The following is a 16,926-nucleotide window of genomic DNA, read 5'->3' as shown; positions in this document are numbered from 1 at the left end:
GCCTCAACTTCTTTTCCTGCCTGCTTTAACTTTTATGATTTTACATTTTAACTTAAATTGTCCATTATTCAAACCGCCTCAAGTCATTTGTGGAACAAAACAGGTAGATGAAAGGATGGAGAGAGAAACGTAGAATGAGGTGGTGGAACAGAGGGGAAGGTGAGGAAGGAAGAGAGAGGAGGTGGGAGTGAGTAGGTGGTATCAGAGAGGATTAGATCTTCAGAGAGCCTTCGCGCCAGGCCCTGGTAGAGAGTGTGCGCTCAACAAAATCTTAACAGTTTGAGTGGCTATTTCCTCACTCCGTGACTCCGTGAATATTTGTTGATTGGCTTTTTTTTCAGCAGGTATTTTTTTTCTTTTATTTTCCTTAAAATTCTTGGACTTCTTCCTCTGTTTGGGAAACCATGTGATACGTTAGACAGAAAAGAGTTTTGGAATCAAACAGACTTTGGTTTGCAAACTAACTAACGCACTCTGCTGTTGTTGACTGGCATGTGTCTTTGGTCAAGACAAGGCCAGTCTCTGGGCCAGGTTAGTAGTTACTGTCTATTACTCAGGTCAGGATAGTATTTACTGTCAAATCACCAGGAGGGTTTATTGAAAGCATGTATGTAAAGTACCCTGTGGGGTCTGGCACAGAGGAGGCACTCGTGGAATCTGTGTGTCTTCTCTCCTTCCCCACCTCCACCATTATACACATTGATCTGGGTGACTACTCATGACCAAGTACGCTGCGGTTCTCACATGGCAGGGTCACTGCCTCTGTGCTATAAGCTAGTTCAAGTCTAGCTGAAACAGGAAGAGCCGGCCTCCTTTGCCCAGTGCTCAGTGAGTTCATTTTGCTGAACTTCTAGGTACCCGTCCCTTCAGATTAGCAGATGAAGAGTTTGTAGACTGGCTTTCTGACACATTGAGGGGCTTGGCCTAGGGAATCATGTTTTCCTAGTTAAGATCTGTGTCCTGTGTGGTTTGGTCTGTAGTCTGAGGACGGTTCAGAATATATGAAATCATAGCTATTGGTCAGAATGTTGATCACCATTCTTGTATGAGGGTTAGGTTGCCCAACTTAATATAGAAAGTTCATACTGAGATGGAATAGTGTATCTTTTCTGTCTGCTGATTTGGCTGGTCACTCTCCTGATGGCCATACTGTAGTCTCATTGCTGGAAACCGTGTCTCCCGTGTGCCAAGACTCTGGAGCTCATGGACCATGGCCTTTGGCCAATGGAGAAGTGTTGCCCCTGGACCAGAAATGTTCCTGGTTTTTGAGGTCCTTCATAATCCCTAGTGGTTCCCAGCAGGTATTTTGTCAATCACCTTTGTTTTTTGTCTTATTTATGCTTATTAGTTATATGTATTAATGGCAGGTTGCCGTCTACTACTGTTCTTATTATGGTAGGGCAGGACTGATAACCTTCCTGAGTCTGGTCTTACAATAAGGGAAGAACAATTTCCTTACCTCCATACCGTCGTGGCTAGAAAAGATCCATTATCACAATAGGCTAGGAAAAGTCTGTATCACATAAACAGGATTCTGTCATTTAGTAAATACTCATTGAATATCTGCTTTATGCTCTAGCTCCCTCCTAGGCTCCTTGCAGTGAGACCTTAAAATGAAATTTGTTGAAAATGTGGGCTGAACATTGAGCCCAGGAGGTGATTTGGAATCCTTGGTTTTAAAAAAGATATATTGTTAACGTAAGCTTGGGTTTGTCTGTGTTTTTTTGTTTGTTTTGGTTGAAAGGACCTGCTGCTTTGCATTGGAAATAGAGATGGAGAAGTTTCGTTCTTTGAGCAAAACTGTCCCTTTTTCTGTACTTGGAAATAATGGCTTCTAATGGCAAACTTGTTTTTTGAGAGCTATAGTTCACATTGTTTCTCAGAGCACAGTGGGTGGTGCCAGGGGCTGTGCTCTCCCTGAGTGACCCAGTATCAGCTGAGACCTGTCCCTAACAGCCCTGTAGCTCATAGGCAGCAGTCTCAGCTCTGTTGTCCACCAGAGTTTGCCTTGTATGCTCTGGATGGAGCTACAGCTGTCCTTGTTGCCAGGGAGGCTCTGATTTTGACATCTGGTTTTGCTTGCAGGAGCTGCTAAGTCGCACATCTCTTGAGACCCAGAAGCTTGATCTGATGACTGAAGTTTCTGAGCTGAAACTCAAGCTGGTTGGCATGGAGAAGGAGCAGAGAGAGCAGGAGGAGAAGCAGAGAAAAGCAGAGGTGAGTGTGATAGACCAAATTCTGGGGGATCCATACAGTTCTAAACTCAGAGCAGAGGAAACTATCCTAATGTGGATTCAGGCCATCTGGTCAACCCCAAGCCTGGCAGCCACTGGGCGCCAGAAGCATCTATGCACTAGAGACACAATGATCTGTTAATACCAAGTTATCAGGTTTTGCTGTGGCTGCAGATTTCAGCAATGCCCAAACCACCCAGTTTTGGCTCTAAGGCTTTATCCTCCCTCAAGCTGCTGACAAGGATAGAAAGGGAAGCATTAGAGGGGGAAGGATCAGGCAAGTTGTGAAGGGACCCAAGATGTCCTCTGTGGGAGCCAAGGTAATGAGGATATATCTGGGATGAAGTCAGCTGCCCAATAGGCCACCATCACTATATCCAAGGAGTCTGGAGACATTCTTTGATGTGCTTTTCACTGACCTAGATGGAACCTTTAGATTATGTTTCTTTTCTCCTGATAGGTCATAGGAGGAAGCCCATGTACAGGCCTTCTATTAATGTTTTCCTGCATTGTTCCTATTTTTTTACACTCTATAGAGTGTTTTACACTCTATAATGCCATTGGCCAGAACATTCCAGACTCCTTTTTAGGATAAATGTTTTGTGTAAATTTTAGGCTCAGAGTTGCTTTTGTTGAGAAAGAACATCCTGTTTTAACCTTAGATAACTACCTTCCATATGTCTCTACCTACAAGTGCCCATATTTGCACCTGGCATGTAAGATGTAGAAGGAAGATAGGCTGTAGGTTTAGAAGCACATTGGTTCAATCACTAACCTAACTGCTTAATAGGTCTTTGAATTTCATTCAACAAGTTAGCTGCTTAATTTCTCGAGACTTTATTTATCTGTAAAATAGGTAACTGTGTGAAGTCCAAATAAAAATCACAAAAGTCCCTATCATAGTACCTGGCATCCTGTAGGTACTTGGTTCATATATACTCCCTCGCAACATTTAGCTCTCTCCAAAATCTAAAAGTGGATATCATTCCTTTCTATTAAGCACCCCCATTATTGTGCACTGAAACCTGCCCTATTGCTGTGTTTACACAGTGGTAAATGCTGGTGATTGAGACATTTAAAACGGGTGGGCAATTCTGTGCATTGCTTTTGAGAAGCTGCTCATTGTAAGTAGAGGTGCCAAAAGACCTCTCCATTAACCTGAAGACCCTGTCTTGTAGTGATTAAGAGGGCGGGGCCTTGAATCAGATCTTCCAGCTGTAATGCAAGCTGAGCTGCTCATTAGCTTTGTCATTGTAGGCATAACACAACCTGTTTCTCCCTCTGTAAAGTGGAGATAGTAACACTTCCTATTTCCTGAGTGGTTTGGAGGAGGGAATGAGATAATTCATGTATAGTCCTTAGCATAGTGCTGGACACATAGTAACTGCTACCTTTTACTTACTGATTGTGTCACAAAGCATCCTGCAAATGGACATGTAGGTTAAGATACATTTATAACCTGCAAAGGTCCTGCAGAATGAAAGCTTATCTTTGTGAGGAGTTAGTTAAATAGAGTGCTTTTTAAAAAACAAACAAACAAACAAACAAACTTTTTTAGTGTTTATTTTTGAGAGATAGCATGAGCAGGGGAGGGACAGAGAGAGAGGGAGACACGGAATCCGAAGCAGGCTCCAGGCTCCGAGCTGTCAGCACAGAGCCCGATGCGGGGCTTGAACTCACAAACCACAGGACCATAACCTGAGCTCAAATCGGATGCTTAGCCAACTGAGCCACCCAGGCACCTCAAATACACTTTGCTTTTTAAATGTTCAGAAAGAAGCAACTGAATTTTCTCCAGGTTTGGAGTTGTGTTTTTACCAACGTCTCGAGGTGTGTGATGACATGGGAACATAGGTTAGGGCTCTGGGGGCAGAATTCAGTAAACTCGGAGATGCCTTGAAGTGATAGAGACAAGTCAAAACCACTTAAATTAAAAAACAAAAACAAACAAAAAAAGAAGTATAGGTGGGAGAGTATTAGGTCACACAGCTTGAAGAGTCCAGAGTTTAAAGTCCAATATCACTAGATCCACGTGACCTCCCAATGTCATTAAAAATCAGCCTTAGCGTACGTCTTGGTTCTGACTTAGCCTTATTGCCAAGAAGGGTCTCTGCACTACATCCTATCGGCCTGGAGACCTGGCAGAGAGAGCACCTTTTTCTCAAAGTTTCCAGCAAAAGCCTCGGGCTTGCATCTCCCTGGGCCAGTTTGGGTCACATGCCTGGTTCTGAGCTAGCCAGCCACTAGGGAGCACATAGGTATGTGTGCGTGAGTCTGTCTGGGAAAGAACGCGGAGTTAGTACCAACCTGAGCCAGCTCTGTTCCTTTCCAGGGAAGACAGGATGGAAAGGAGAGCTCCCAATTCTGGGCCAAGTATACCGAAAGCAGTCATTTTGCTGTTTGCTTTATTTTTCCTTTTCTGAGGGATTATGTTTCAATCTGAATTTTTTGTTTTTGTTTTCCATCAGGCTGTTCATGCATGAGGCAACATAGACCCTGAGCCGCTGGCTTCATTCCTACCAGATAATGGCCCTTCCCAGTTGCTAGTACAAACATTAAGTTTTTTTAGGGCTGTTCAAACCTGTGACACTCCATGCACAGCCACATGACCTGAAGTGCATTTCTCCTTCTTGTAATTGAACATAATCTTCGCTGGTATGCTTAGAGCCTCTGCCACTATTTGCAAATATGTGCAGCACCAGGGGCTTGAAACCATGGCGAGTACTGCTGTGGGGACTCCATTGTCATGTGCGTGGACGTGTGTGAGTGCAGCACTGAGCTAAGGTCACCAGAGGTTGTACTTCCGTGAACAAGGGGAATGCTGCTTCCCAGCTTGCATTGCTGCTGGGTTTTTTCCAGTGAATATACTTAGCCCAAGGCCTATTGCTTGTGGTTTGGAAAGGCAGGATCTTTCTCTGTTTTGTTTGTTTTCTGGGGTAGCTGGATCTGAAATTTCCTCTATGCAGCTCAGGCTTTATCCTCAAATTCCATTTTATGTTTCAGTGAAAATTTAAAAAAAAAAAAGAAAGAAAAAGGATACTGTGAACAAGAGCATTGCAGGCTGTTCTTTCTGTCGGACTCTGATCCCCCCGAAGCCTGTATCCTGCTGCCTGTAGAAAGTTATGGACGTGATTATACATGGTTGTCTATAAACCTAAGGACGTCAAGATGCAGGTTTCTTGTCAAATAGAGACCATCCTGACAGCCAGCCTCACTCAGGAGTCTGTCAGTGAGATGTGGGTGAATACCGGGTTTCCTGTTTACCTTTCCTCCTGAGCCTCTCGCAGTGGCTCCGGGTCATTCCAGGAGACCCAAGCTTAATCAGTTAGGTTTACTCCTGAGAAGCAGGACTGCAGAGGAGTGGCTGACGCGGAAAGTAAATACGAGAATGAGGAGGATGGAATGTAAAAGATCCAGAGGCAGAGGAAAATGTCTGGGTGGCATACTATATCACAGGCACGTCCCTCAGAGGCGTCTTCCATGGAGAGGAGTCTGGTTTCCCCGAGCCCTGGGGATGGAGGGGGCCCCACAGCTGGATCTCTTTATGGGATTAAAGAGCTCTGCATGTAATAACCAGAGCATCCTGTAAAGAAGGGAGCAGGGATCCAGCATGTCCTGGAAAGTGGCATCTGTGCAGTTGATCAGGGTTATACACAGATATGAAGAAGAGAACCAGAAAGAGTCTTCAGGATTTCTGGCAGAAAACGGAGTGTCTTACAGCACGGGTGGTGCTGACTTCTTTCTTCCTTCCTATGGTTATAGCACTTTGGAAAGGAAGGATTCTGATTTCTGAACTGGGATAACCAGAATGATGGATGATGGAGCACAGAGCGGAGACTGGGAAGATTGTGTTTGTTCAGAGAAGTCGACCGGGAGATTCTTACTGTTTTGTTGATTTTGTTTTACTTACTGATTTTTATTAGCCTAGGAAATCTCCAGCAGTTCAAAAATTAAGAGTTCATAAAAGTATATGCAGCCAAAAGTCTCCTTCCATGCTCGCCCCTCAGGCCCACAGTCAGGAACCACCCTGACCAGTTTGTGTCCTCCCAGAGTTATCCCTGGGCAAGCAAACTTATGTGGACAGATATATATGCACATATGCGCACACATTCCTTCCCTCATTTTTGTGCAAATGCACACTATTCTAGACCTTCTAATGTAGCATGCTGGGAGTTTATTCACACCAAGTGCATTAAAAAGACTTATATGATAGAAATACCTACTATTTCATTATCTGACTATACCTTAATTTAGCCTGTCCTCTTTTGATGGACATGTAAGTGGTTTCCAAGTGTTTGCTACTTCTAATAATGCTGCTGTGAATGATCTTGCACACGTGGGGATACTGAAGTGGAATCAGTGGGCCAAATGGTACATGCAGTTGAAATTCTGACCAATATTTCCACTTTGTCTCGTGGAACGTAGAGGTTCTGTTCCCATCAGTGATGTCTAAGAGTGCCGGGCCAGTATTAAGCAGAGCATGAAGGAGGGAGAGAAAGAACTAAGTAATATCATGAACAAGTTTAACAGGTAGGAGGGAGTGGGAAAGACATGGTTATGGGAGGTGCCCCGTGGTTCACATAGAAAAGAACCATAAAGAACTTTGATGGTTAGTGAATCGGGAGTCATAAAGCCAGCTGAGATTTCAACACAGGGTGGCATTTAGAGCCTCATAAATGTCACCTGGACTTCGTGATAGGGGACCCAAGAATGAGACACAGCTACAAAAGGGTCTGCCCTATGGGGGAGAAACAGATCTGTTAAGAGGGGAGGTGGGCCAGCCCTGGAGAGAACGAAGTATAAAAGAAAGTTGAAATGCCGAGCCTGAGGATGGACATACTGGAAAATAACACGTGGGTTGGGAGAATAAGAGGGGAGTGTCCCTGAAACATTGGGATGCACCACATAGTCACCCCAAGCAGAGGAAGAAAACAGATGACTCCCGTTCAGATCCCCAGACAGATGGAAGCAGACAAGGGGCTTAAATGGAAGGGCGCAGCAGTTTGGATGGTTCCTAAAAATCCCCTCCAGCTTAACACCTGAGTATTTGAGAGGTTGGCTCTTGGCGCCCCACCCCCCTACTTGTTTCTACCCAGAGGACAGAGAAAGAAACTGGGAAACTGCTGCTCTGGCTGTAATGTTGAGACTAGTTTAGGAGGGAAAAGTGACAGGTACCTTGAGAGAGAGCGGCCGTTCTGTGAGTCCATGACAGGGAGGGAGGGAAAGCCAGGCATGGCCAAGACTTTCATAAATCATACCTTGGAAAGTTCAGAAATAACATAGAAGGTGACTCAAGAATATTGAACTAAAAAATAATGTAACTCTGTGCAATCTCACAAATACTACTGATAAAAAGGAGAAACTTGGAAGTACCCTGAGAGAAACTTGTTTTCAAAGGGGCTCGTATAAAAGATAGAAAAGACAGGGGTGCCTGGGTGGCTCAGTCGGTTAAGCGTCCAACTTTAGCTCAGGTCATGATCTCGTGGTTTGTGAGTTCGAGCCTTGCGTTGGGCTCTATGCTGACCGCTCCTAGCCTGGAGCCTGCTTCAGATTCTGTGTCTCCTTCTCTCTCTACCCCTTGCCGGCTCTTGATATCTCTCTCTCTCTCAAAAATAAACATTAAAAAATAACAATATAAGAGAAAGGACTGAACAAAGTGCACCGGCACAAGCAACAGCAGCAGGGGCAAACCCCAAACAAAAGGACAATGCTGAGGACAGGAGAGAGACTTTTTGTTAAAGTTATGTTCTCCATAAGAAGATCAAAGAAAGAATGGGTTCTGTTCTGATGCCTCAGGCACAAAGAACTTAGGACAGTGGTCCCCAAACTGCTTGCTATAAGTGAATTTTAAGGTATCAGGGAAATCAGGTGAGTTGCTAGCAAACTAGAAGTGAACCGTTTTTTTTTTCCCCCCCAGATGGCAAAGAAAGTTAGATGGGTTCCATAAAATTTAGTCTGTTGAGGCTGGGGCCAACCTTATGATGGTTTGTGGGAGGCCAGAAGATCAAGTAGGGATTGTGTTAAGAGTGAGTTACATTGGGGTGCCTGGGTGGCTTATTTAAGCGTCCAACTCTTGATTTTGGCCCATAGTTTCTGAGTTCAAGCCCCACATCGGGTTCTGTGCTCTCTCAGTGCAGATTCTGCTTTGGACCTTTGTTTCCCTCTCCCTCTGCCCCTCTCGCTTGCAGGCTCTCACTCTCTCAAAAATTAAAAACAAAAAAAATATAGTGAGTTACATCAGCTTGACCTCCTGTGTCTGGCTGGGAACGCATTGGTGGAATAGACCTGGTAAATGTACACTTCTGTGAGGCATTGCACAAACCCTGCTTGGGGAGTCTTGTGGATGAGCTGGAGGAGTATAGGATGGATGCTAAGATAGGCATATTGGTACCCCCATGATAATAGCATCTATAGACCATGTCTAGGAAGGTTTATTGTAGAGGGTGAGAGTCCTCTGCCTTTACTCCTCCTACCAATTGAGCATTTGATTTTTATTTTTTTTAATGTTTATTTATTTTTGAGACAGAGACAGAGTGTGAGTAGGGAACGGTTAGTGAGAGATGGAGACAGAATCTGAAGCAGGCTCCAGGCTCTGAGCTGTCAGCACAGAGCCCGACATGGGGCTGGAACCCACGAACTGTGAGATCATGACCTGAGCCGAAGTCGGACCCTAAACTGACTGAGCCACCTAGGTGCCCCTAATTGAGCATTTTTAATGTGTAACATGGATGCTGATCTAGAAAATCATAAAGCAGTGATGACATGAAGCCAAAGAAAAAATCAACTCGACCAGCCGGCATCGGGATCCATAAAAACCTACACAGACTTGAGCAATAGCTAGGTTGTCAGAAAAGGGGTAAAAGAGGTAAGAACCTGAGTGGTGGAAAATCGCTAAAGGTAGGGAAGGAAACACTTCAAGAGGGAGGCAAGCAGTTTGAGGACGGGAGCACGCCTGTGATTTAACCAGGAAGAGGGCCCTGGGGCCGTGAGGAAGAGCCCTGTCCCTCATCAGTCTTGGGGACAGAGCTGGTCTGCCTGGAGGCCACTGGTGCAGGGGGAGGGGAGGGAATGAATGCGATGATGAAATCAGGCAGCAAGTTTAGACTCCTCATTTGAGAGGTTTAACAATTGAGGGAAGCTTCTATAAGAGAGACAAGCAGGTCTGAAAACCAGCAAGGCCAGTGGACTTAGGGACTAAAGGTTCTGGGAAAGAGTGGCCAATAAGGTGAGCACTCCAGAAGAGTGCGGAGCCGCTGGGCTTTTGTTGTTAGCCATCAATGTCACGTGGGCCTTAACTAGGTCACCATTGAGTGTTTTCTGTTCTCCCAGTTTGGTTCATTTCTTACGGATCAAACACCTGGTAAAGGAGCAGCGGTGGGGGAAGTGAACTCACATTTGTCGGATGCCTCCCGTGTGCCAGGCCCCATGCCAGGTGCTTCACCTAAGGCTCACCTGGGTAACCCCTCGAGGTAACCTGATGAGATGGACCCTCATTCTACAAAAGTGAAAGGCAGTCTGTAGCTGCCTGCACGCTTCGACAGCATCATGCCTATGCCCATCGTGGCTTAGTCGCCCATAACAGGCTGACCTCCCTCTCTGGGGACGTAAATGCCAATCTTTTACCTTGGATTGCTTTTAGCTCTATCCTTGATTAACTGGCCATCCTTCCTTCCGGCCCGGGGCTCTTGGTCAGAGGATTAGATAATTTTTCTGTTAATTGCCCCCATGCTAATGAATTCCCAGCTAAATCTTCCCCTTTCCTTAGTATTGCTTTTATCCATACCTACCTTTCCTCCTCTCACGCCTACACATTCTAAATCTGTACCCCCTTTTGTTTCGCTGCTATGTCTTTTGACAGGGCAACCTTACCTACTTTACAAAGATCAAGACCATTGGAAAGATCTCTGTTAACTTGTTGTTGCTCATCTAAGGTCTACCTGAACCCCCAATATGTGCTTTGTGCTTAGCTAACCCTATCCCCAACCCCCATCCCCTGCTGGGGCCTCCAATTCCAGCTCCTTTCCTCCCTCTTAATTCTTGCCACCCAGCAGGTATGCTAAGTATTTAAAGTACCAAAAGACTCTGAGACTTCTCAGATGAAAAAGCACAAACAAACTGAATGTGGACCGTCCTTGTTTAGCACCTTGCAACGGTGGCAAATCCACAACAGGAGATAGAGCTGGCCTGTGATGCCTAGTAGCTCAGGCCAGTCAGGCGTGAATCCTCTACCCTTGTCAGGCACGTGTGCTAAGCCAGCAGGGGGTTTGGAACCCAGTGGCACACAGAACAAAGGCCACGTCAGAGCCCAGTGTCTCCACTAGGACTGCAGTTGAGAACACAGACGGCAGGTATGGCCCCAGCCCGTTGGTAAGTGGCCCATCAGGGTGCAGGGACCAGTAACAATGAAGCTGGGTAGAGATCTGAGGTCCAGGGCACTTAGGCCCAGAAAGGCCACCCTGACCTCTCAGCCCAATCCTCTCATCTTGGTAGGAAAATGCTGTAAGACAGATGACCCTGGAGGAAGACAGCCTGGGCTGTCTGGGCCAATTCAGGTGAGCTAGCTTAAAGGGTGAGTGGCCGGGAGGCCCCAGGCCTGCTGACGATGGCGAGGACTGCCCTGCCACTCTGAATCCAAATGGCATCACCAGACAGGAGGGCGGGCACCTTCGCCCAGCATCCTTTCAGCCCTGAGCTGCCACTCAGACCCCGTTTCCCTTCTACACCGGAGAAGGGGATGTACAAAACAAGATATGAGATGGGAGTTTTTCTTCTTAGACCCCGCTGTCACTACTGGGGATGGGTAATTTCTTCCCAGCGTGCCTGGGCAGTCCCCACAGTGCCGGTGGCTGACCCCAGTACCAGATGCCGGTGTTTAGAATATCAGTAAAGGTGGGCAGGGAGGCCTGACAGGTTCATTGGCTGCCACCCTGTCCACCCAGGTCTCTGTTCCACTCTGTTGTGATAGTTCCTTAAGTCCGCATCCCTGCCCCATGGGCTGCTTATAGTTTCCCTCAGCCTTTCCGGTTTCTGGCTGCCACAAGCGGCACTGTCGTGAGCCGCGTTACCCAGGCGTGTGGCGCTCTCTTCTCCATTCCCACCTTCAGGCAAGGGGTCCAGAGGTGCCTGCTTGACATCACCTAGACTCGTGCCGCCCCTTCCTCTTGACCCACACAGAACTAGCCACTCACTACTCCCTGGAAGCCCCATGGTTTTCAGGATGGTGGCACTCACAGACTGTCATGATTACGTGTGTGCCTCTACACGGTGACAAAATGTCTAGGGAGTAGAAAAGGGAGATCCCAGCAGACCTGTGGGCGACAGGGGTTCAGAACGGAGTAGGCATGAATTCCAGGGGCTGCAGCTTTTCAAAGTGGCCATATAAGGGCCAAGATGTTCTCTAGGCTACAGAGGAAGTCTGGTTTGGAATGGGAAGTGAAGGAGTAAGGTCTGGTATGGGGGTGAGGGAGAGTTTAGAGTTGGGGATGTACCAGCGTGTGCGAGCATGGTATATGCCACACGTCACCGCGTGGGTGTCGGTGTGTTTGGGGGGCGGGAGAGGGGCAGCTATACCTGGGCGTATGTAAGAGGGGTCGTGTCTGTGCGCCTGTCTCTGCTGCTGCCGCCGGGCCGGGTGCCTCGTTGGTGTGCAAGGATGCCCCCACCGCACCCCCACTGCATGGCACAGAGGAGCTGCCGGGGGTTTGCTCAGACTGCAGGACCACCCCGTAGAGGGGGCGGGTTCAGGAAAAACACCAGGTCTTTAGGTTCCCGTGAAGAAAGTGGGCGGTCACCTCTGGGTCGCCCCCTGCAGCTCATCCCCTGCATGCTTCCTTCTCTCTGGGCCGCGCTCCTGGGGAGCTTTGTGTCTGAGAGCTGACTGACCCTGAGTGCTCTTTTCTCCTCTCTCTTCCTTCCTGCAGTCGGTTCTGAATGTGATCAGTGAGCTGCAGGAGCAGATGTGTAGGCTGCAGCTGGACATCCACAGGCAGATTCAAGAGCGCCTCTTACTCAGTAGGGGCCGCCCTGAGGAGGTGGCGGCTGGTGACAGCGCAGCCGAGCCCTCCCCCTGCGGCCAGGACTGTGCCTGTTGGGAGGGGTCACCTGTAGGAACCACACTTAAGTATATCAGAGCATGCGTGTGGGGGCATTTCACTGGTGGAGGGGCTGGGCTTTCTCCTAACCACAAGCGAGTGCAGTGGCTTAACACGGCTCTATTGTTACTTCCGGGCAGAGCTTGGGACTGGTGCACTCCCCTCGGGGTCTGAGCTGAGCTCTGCAACCGTCAGAGAGCAGGGTCTGAGCGGGTGAGGCCAACCCTTGGCCAGGTGGTGGCACTGGCCTTCCTCAGGGCTGGGAATGAGGTGTGTCAGGTGCCCTGAGGGATGGGCATTCATGCAAAAGGAAGACTCAGGATTCCCCTTCCCAGGTGTTACTCAGGCGTTGATTCTCCTCCTGGGCTGGGAGATTAAATGAAGTTTTATCTCGTGTGATTTTTATTTTCTTTTTTAAAGAAAAAATAGCATCGTGAGCGAATCCTTTCAAGTTTATTTTTAAGGAAGTTAATCCCTAGTGAGAAAATAGAACACCAGTTTCCTTTTGCTATGACAGTTAGGTCATCATCTGAATTTCTAGGAAAAATTCCCCACCTAATCGCATTAGAGGGATTTCATGACCTCTGGACCCTATGGGGTATACCTGACCGGTGTTCTGGACTTGTCCCCTCATCCTGGTGGGACCGGGGCCTGCGTGACCTGACTGGACCTGGTGATGGCAGTTGCACAGAGAGGAGTCTGTGCCTCTGAGACCTACTGTCGAAGAGGACGTGGAAACCTGAAGGAAGGTCAAGGTCATAGTAGCTGTGAGCATTACAGAGGGTCCGCCTCAGCTCTGTGGGAAATTATCACAACCCATACTCAACCGTGGAACATGCTGAAGCTCTACCCAGAATCAGACAGTAGAGGGGGAGCTTGGGGGCAGGTGGGGGTTGAGGTGGGGAGATTTCCTCCTACATTAAATGACAAGGGGGAGAAATGAGAGCCCAGAGGTAAATGTGGATTTGAATAGGGAAGTTCTGGGAGTGCCCTATGTTGAGTGGGTCAACCCAGAAAGATGTCTCAAAGAGGCTAACGTTTGTACCAGTGTTTATAGCCGATGATGGGCACCACAGACAACCGTGAAAGAGGAGGATGTGCCAAAGGTCATCAGAGCCTGGCCGTCATCATGCTCTGTGTCTCCATGGTGGCAGCCTCTCAGGCAGGGCCGGAAACATTCTCAGAAAACCATCCTGGGTCGGCTGGAAGTCCCACCAGGCCTTAAAATCTAATGCTGCAGGTCATGGGTACAATGACCTTAGCTTCGAAGACAATTTTTGAAAAGAGGCATCAATAAATGTTTACCTTGGCTATAAGAAAATCTTAGTGGATTACCCTACAAAGTTCAAGTGTAAGCAGTGGACCTTTCTGGCAGACTATCTCAGAACACAAAGAGCTCCAGGTCAGTTAAACGATGAACTGAATTTCCGTGTTCGTTCATTGGGAAATAATACATACCTACCATGTGCCAGTGGTGAGCAAAGCACGCTCGGAGTTACCCAAACCCCTCCTGGAGTTCACACAGGAGGAGAACCAGCCATTAGCGATCAGACCAGTAAGTATCTAATTGCAAATGACGTAGGAGGGATACAGGGTGCCACACCAGAAAGGATATACTCTGCCACACCCGAATATGGTGTAGAGGTTGGGATAGCTTTGCTGAGGAGGCCTGAGGAAGGATCGGTGGGAATTCACCTGGCAGACTGCTCCAGACAAGAGGGAGCGGTGTGTGTAAAGGCCCAAGTAGACGAGGAACTAAAAAGTATCCAGTTTGGTTGGTGCATCACTGGGGGGAGAGAGTAATCCAAGAGGCAGGTAGGGCACCGGGTCAGGCCAGGCAGTGCTGGTGAGAGCATATGAGTTTTGAGGAGCAGAGGAGCGCCAGGATCAGATTTGTCCTTTAATTGTGTTGTTCCCCTGGATGCCGCGGGGGACAGGGGCTTTAAGAAGGGCAAGACGACAGACGAGCGACCCCTGGAGAGACTGCCCGGCCTGTTGACATGAACTGCTAGATCAGAGTAGTGGTGTTTGAGTTGGAGAGAAAGGAGAGATCCATTTCCTTGAGATAGACTTAACAAGGCTTGGGGATAGATTGCATCTGTCGGGGAGAGGGAGATGCCAAGGATGGGCCCCAGGTTTCTGGCACAGGGAGGTAGGTGGATGGAGCTGCCATTTAGTGAGGTTGGAATGTCTAAAAGGGGGAATTAAGTGTTCCACTTGGGCCATGACAGTCGTGAGATGCCTGCCTAGAGGTGTTAGGTCGGGAGTCTGTGGGGATCTGGAGTTCAGAAGGCTGGAAGTGATCACATACACATTAATTTTTCTGATAGGAGCCAGTTGGCAGGACCAATTATCCATTAAAGGAAACTTGGTTTGGGACAAGGGTGCTCAGTGGTGTCGTCTTTGCTGAAAGAGTAGTTTAGGGAGCAAGGTCACTGTAGTTGGAAGAAACAAACCTGACTTCCAACTCACCCCGGGCAAGTTGGTCAACCATCCCTTCCTCACTCAGCAACTTTCAGTGGCTCCCTACTGCCAAAGAATGGCCTCAGAGCTCTTTGTATTTTCACCCAAAGCCTTTCTGGTAGGGCTGCACCTTACTTTCTGGCCTCACCTCCCACTCGTGCCACCTGTCCTCTGCCCTAGCCCAACAGACTGTCTCCCTTTGTGCCTCCTGCATCCACCCTCCGCCGGTCTGCCTTCTCTTTCCCTCCTTTCTTCAAGCCGACCCCCGCCCCTGGCCCAGAACACTCTGCATTTGGCATTTGTTATCTTAGTGTTTTCTGTCCTGCTGGCTGCCCCTTCTTCTCTGGAGCCTTCCAGGATCACACACCCCTCTTGGGGTTCCTTGCCCCACGCCCCAGCACAGAGAGGTGCGCCCACCTAGCCTGCTTCCTGCTACTTTGTCTGTAAGAAGCTGCTTCATGTTTGTATCTCTGTTCCTCTGGCTCCCAAGTCCTATTTGTCCTGCACCTCCACATTTGTGCATGATTTGGGCACACCCCACAGAGGACATGGATGTCAGAAAGGGGCAGGCAGAACTAGTTCTAAAGAAAAAAAACAACAAAGTTTTCTCTTCGTATGCCTGGAAGCCCTGGCTTCTGTTTTCGAATGGCCCACAGCTTTTCCTGAAACAGGACCGTGTTTAAGGATGTGAGCTGCAGTGTTGAACATGACACGGGATCTCTTGCCCCTGGCATCCCCTGCATGAGCCTAACCGGGGTTACCCAGGGAACATCATGCTCTGTAACCATCAGAACTTTGTTTTTGTCCCTTATCCTTCTAGGAGTTACTGCAAGAGCTCAGGCACCTCAAAATCAAGGTAGAAGAGTTGGAGAATGAACGGAATCAGTATGAGTGGAAGCTGAAGGCCACTAAGGTAAAAGGCGGTTCTTATATTTATGGAGAGGTGCTGAGGCCCGGTGGGGAGGGTCTGCGTTCAAGCTCGGGATCTGAGCTGGAGAAGTGCAGATTGACCCTACTGTGTGCACACGCAATAGTGCACAGATTGTGCAAGTAGATAGTTTTGATCTGGGAAGGCTCTTCTCCTAAGGAAAGCCCCCTGAGATCATGCACTGCTGGAATAGCTGAGCTCCTTCGTCTTGCTGTGTCCTGTGGCACCCCTAGGCTGACATGGGACCAGTAAGGGGCTGTGAGCAAGTGAGAAGTCTTAAGGCAGATGAACGTCGATGTTACCTCGGCTGCATCACTTTAAATTTAGCGGTCCCTTTTAATAACTAGTTGGTTTAAATAGGCATGCTGTATTTTAGCACTGAATGCACTCCACTACTTTGTTGTTTTAACTAAACCATGTTTCTATGGAACTGGGGAGCTCAGCAGCCTGGGCTGGGGAAGGAATAGCCCTGGAGGAGCATTCTTGCCTGCGGGAGCCTGGTCCAGGCAGCCCCCTGAAAGCACACCTGCTATTTCACTAAGGCCTCTGTAGCGCCACCCGGAGGTGTTAACTAGGTTTTCATTTTTATTTCTTACTAGGGTTTTAAAAAGTACTTAAGAGTTTTCCTAATTTCTGGTTATACTTTTATTTTTTTCTGTAAGTTAACTTTTAATGATTATGAAAACAATACTCATCACAGAGAATCTTTAAACCATAAAAAATGGATAAAAGTCACCCTTATACCACCTAGGAGCTACCACTATTAATATTTCCTTCTAGGAATTTCTCTTTGGGGGGAATCTCGCTCGCTCTTTCTCCAATTTCTAGTGTTGATAATTTATATGCAATTTATGTCATGCTCTTAAAACTCTGAACATGATATTGATATCTGTATAATTGCTTGTATAAAATGATTTTCTTAACCGTTTACCAATGAGGAAGCCGAGGCACAGAGCAGTTCAGTAACTTTCCCGAGATCTTACCAAGTGAGCACCAACCTAGGCAATCCCAGCACATTTGTCTCCAGCCCTGTTGTTATCTAAGTGCACCCTTGTGTGTTCTGTGCTGTACCTGTTCCAGCAGCAGTGATTTTCTCAAATAGCTCAGAGCCTTCTGTCACAGAATTCCACTCAGGCGAGTCCTGTCTTGGGGAAGCCTTTGAAGTTGTACAACCATGTATTATAAAACCAAACAACTCTTTCTAGGTCAC

At 47.6% G+C, this 16,926-nt stretch overlaps 1 protein-coding gene across 14 annotated transcripts in view; it reads left to right on the top strand.

Annotated features, from left to right (window-relative positions):
- Window positions 1-16,926, top strand: part of PPFIBP2 (PPFIB scaffold protein 2) — a 151,106-nt gene that overhangs the window by 94,048 nt on the left and 40,132 nt on the right. For all 14 annotated transcript variants that reach the window (XM_040456988.1, XM_040456984.1, XM_040456987.1 and 11 more), the window contains 2 exons: window positions 2,086-2,217; window positions 15,609-15,701. In XM_040456988.1, coding sequence (XP_040312922.1) covers window positions 2,086-2,217; window positions 15,609-15,701 — 225 coding nt within the window. The remainder of the gene's footprint in view (window positions 1-2,085; window positions 2,218-15,608; window positions 15,702-16,926) is intronic.

This window comes from Herpailurus yagouaroundi, unplaced genomic scaffold (genome assembly GCF_014898765.1).
Source record: "Herpailurus yagouaroundi ecotype Mexico unplaced genomic scaffold, PumYag 218, whole genome shotgun sequence".
Lineage (NCBI taxonomy): Eukaryota > Metazoa > Chordata > Mammalia > Carnivora > Felidae > Herpailurus > Herpailurus yagouaroundi.
Note: the sequence above shows the minus strand (reverse complement) of the source record. Positions and strands in the feature narration are given on the sequence as shown.